This window comes from Morone saxatilis, unplaced genomic scaffold (assembly GCF_004916995.1).
Source record: "Morone saxatilis isolate NCDOM2014 unplaced genomic scaffold, NCSU_SB_2.0 Contig1, whole genome shotgun sequence".
Classification (NCBI taxonomy): domain Eukaryota; kingdom Metazoa; phylum Chordata; class Actinopteri; family Moronidae; genus Morone; species Morone saxatilis.
The window spans coordinates 5,128,102-5,129,271 of NW_023339651.1; the positions used below are offsets into that span (position 1 = coordinate 5,128,102).

Below are 1,170 nucleotides of genomic sequence, written 5' to 3' on the forward strand. Positions count from 1 at the left end.
TAACAAAGACCTTTCTGCCAAGTGATAGCCGGTCTTGGAGCTCCAGAGGTCTCACAGTGCAGGATGACTGACATGCCGTCGATCACAGTGCTGTCAGAGGGTCCGGCTGTGATATTTGGGGCAATGCCTGAGGGGAGACAAACACACACACACACACACAGAATAAAGAGAGAGCTCAGTACAGTAAAGAGAGAAGGTAAGAGGGTTATAGAAGGGAGAGAATAACTGTCTGTGGCAAAACCCCTCTTCAAATGTATTTTTCTGTAAGCGCCAGCCTGCTGCTTCTCAGTGTTTAGTCGCTGCTTTGTCCCACTAATTCTTAACGGATTGACACAGCCTTTACCTTGGTGCCACAACTGTCTGCTGCCGGTCTATTTTTTTGCACCCACAGAGATTGTGGATATAGGAAGAGGGGGAGGGAAAATGACTGAGAGAGAAGCACAGACAGAAAGTAATGCAATACGTAGATAACTAAAATCCCCATTTGTGATATGCAATAAATCAAAGCTTTTATATGATGACAGAAAACTGTATCGCTCCCCAGAGGAAAAGAGAAGTAGGGAGTTTGTCATAGGAACACGGGAGTGGGACAGATGGAGAAGTGGGGACACGAGTGTGTTGAGGAAAAGGGAGATGATAAGATGAGATCTGGAAGGAAGAGAGAGGGGAAGAGGAGACGGCGTCAAGGAGAGAGAAAGAGAGCAAGAAAGCGGATGGAAGGGTTGAGTTAGCGAGAGAGAATATCATGAATTCTGATAATGTGGTGTAGCGTGGAGTGAAGGCAGCAAGAACTGAGACAGAGTGAAGAAAATTAGATGTCAGAAACTTGCCAAACAGATGCACAGCGAGGGTAAAATTACCAGTGATTTTCAAATTCCAGCAGTGGCACACGCTCAGGAAAAAAAACACATTTACTCATTCACAGTGATTCAGGTGACTAGAGTTAGGCAGCAAACACTGCATTAAGGTTGAGTCTTTTTTCATAGTAAAGTAAACTTAGTGCAGACCTAATTGCCAGTTTATACAAGAAAATCCACATATTTAAAAAAAACTATACTAAACTAGTAAAATAATCTGAAAAAACTAAATACACAATAACATAATTTTCCCCACATACAGTGCCTTGCGAAAGTATTCGGCCCCCTTGAACTTTTCAACCTTTTGACACAT

At 42.9% G+C, this 1,170-nt stretch overlaps 1 protein-coding gene across 2 annotated transcripts in view; it reads right to left on the bottom strand.

Moving 5' to 3' along the window:
• sdk2b (sidekick cell adhesion molecule 2b) overlaps positions 1-1,170 on the bottom strand; it is a 241,703-nt gene that overhangs the window by 42,622 nt on the left and 197,911 nt on the right. For both annotated transcript variants that reach the window (XM_035672191.1, XM_035672198.1), the window contains one exon: positions 11-127. In XM_035672191.1, coding sequence (XP_035528084.1) covers positions 11-127 — 117 coding nt within the window. The remainder of the gene's footprint in view (positions 1-10; positions 128-1,170) is intronic.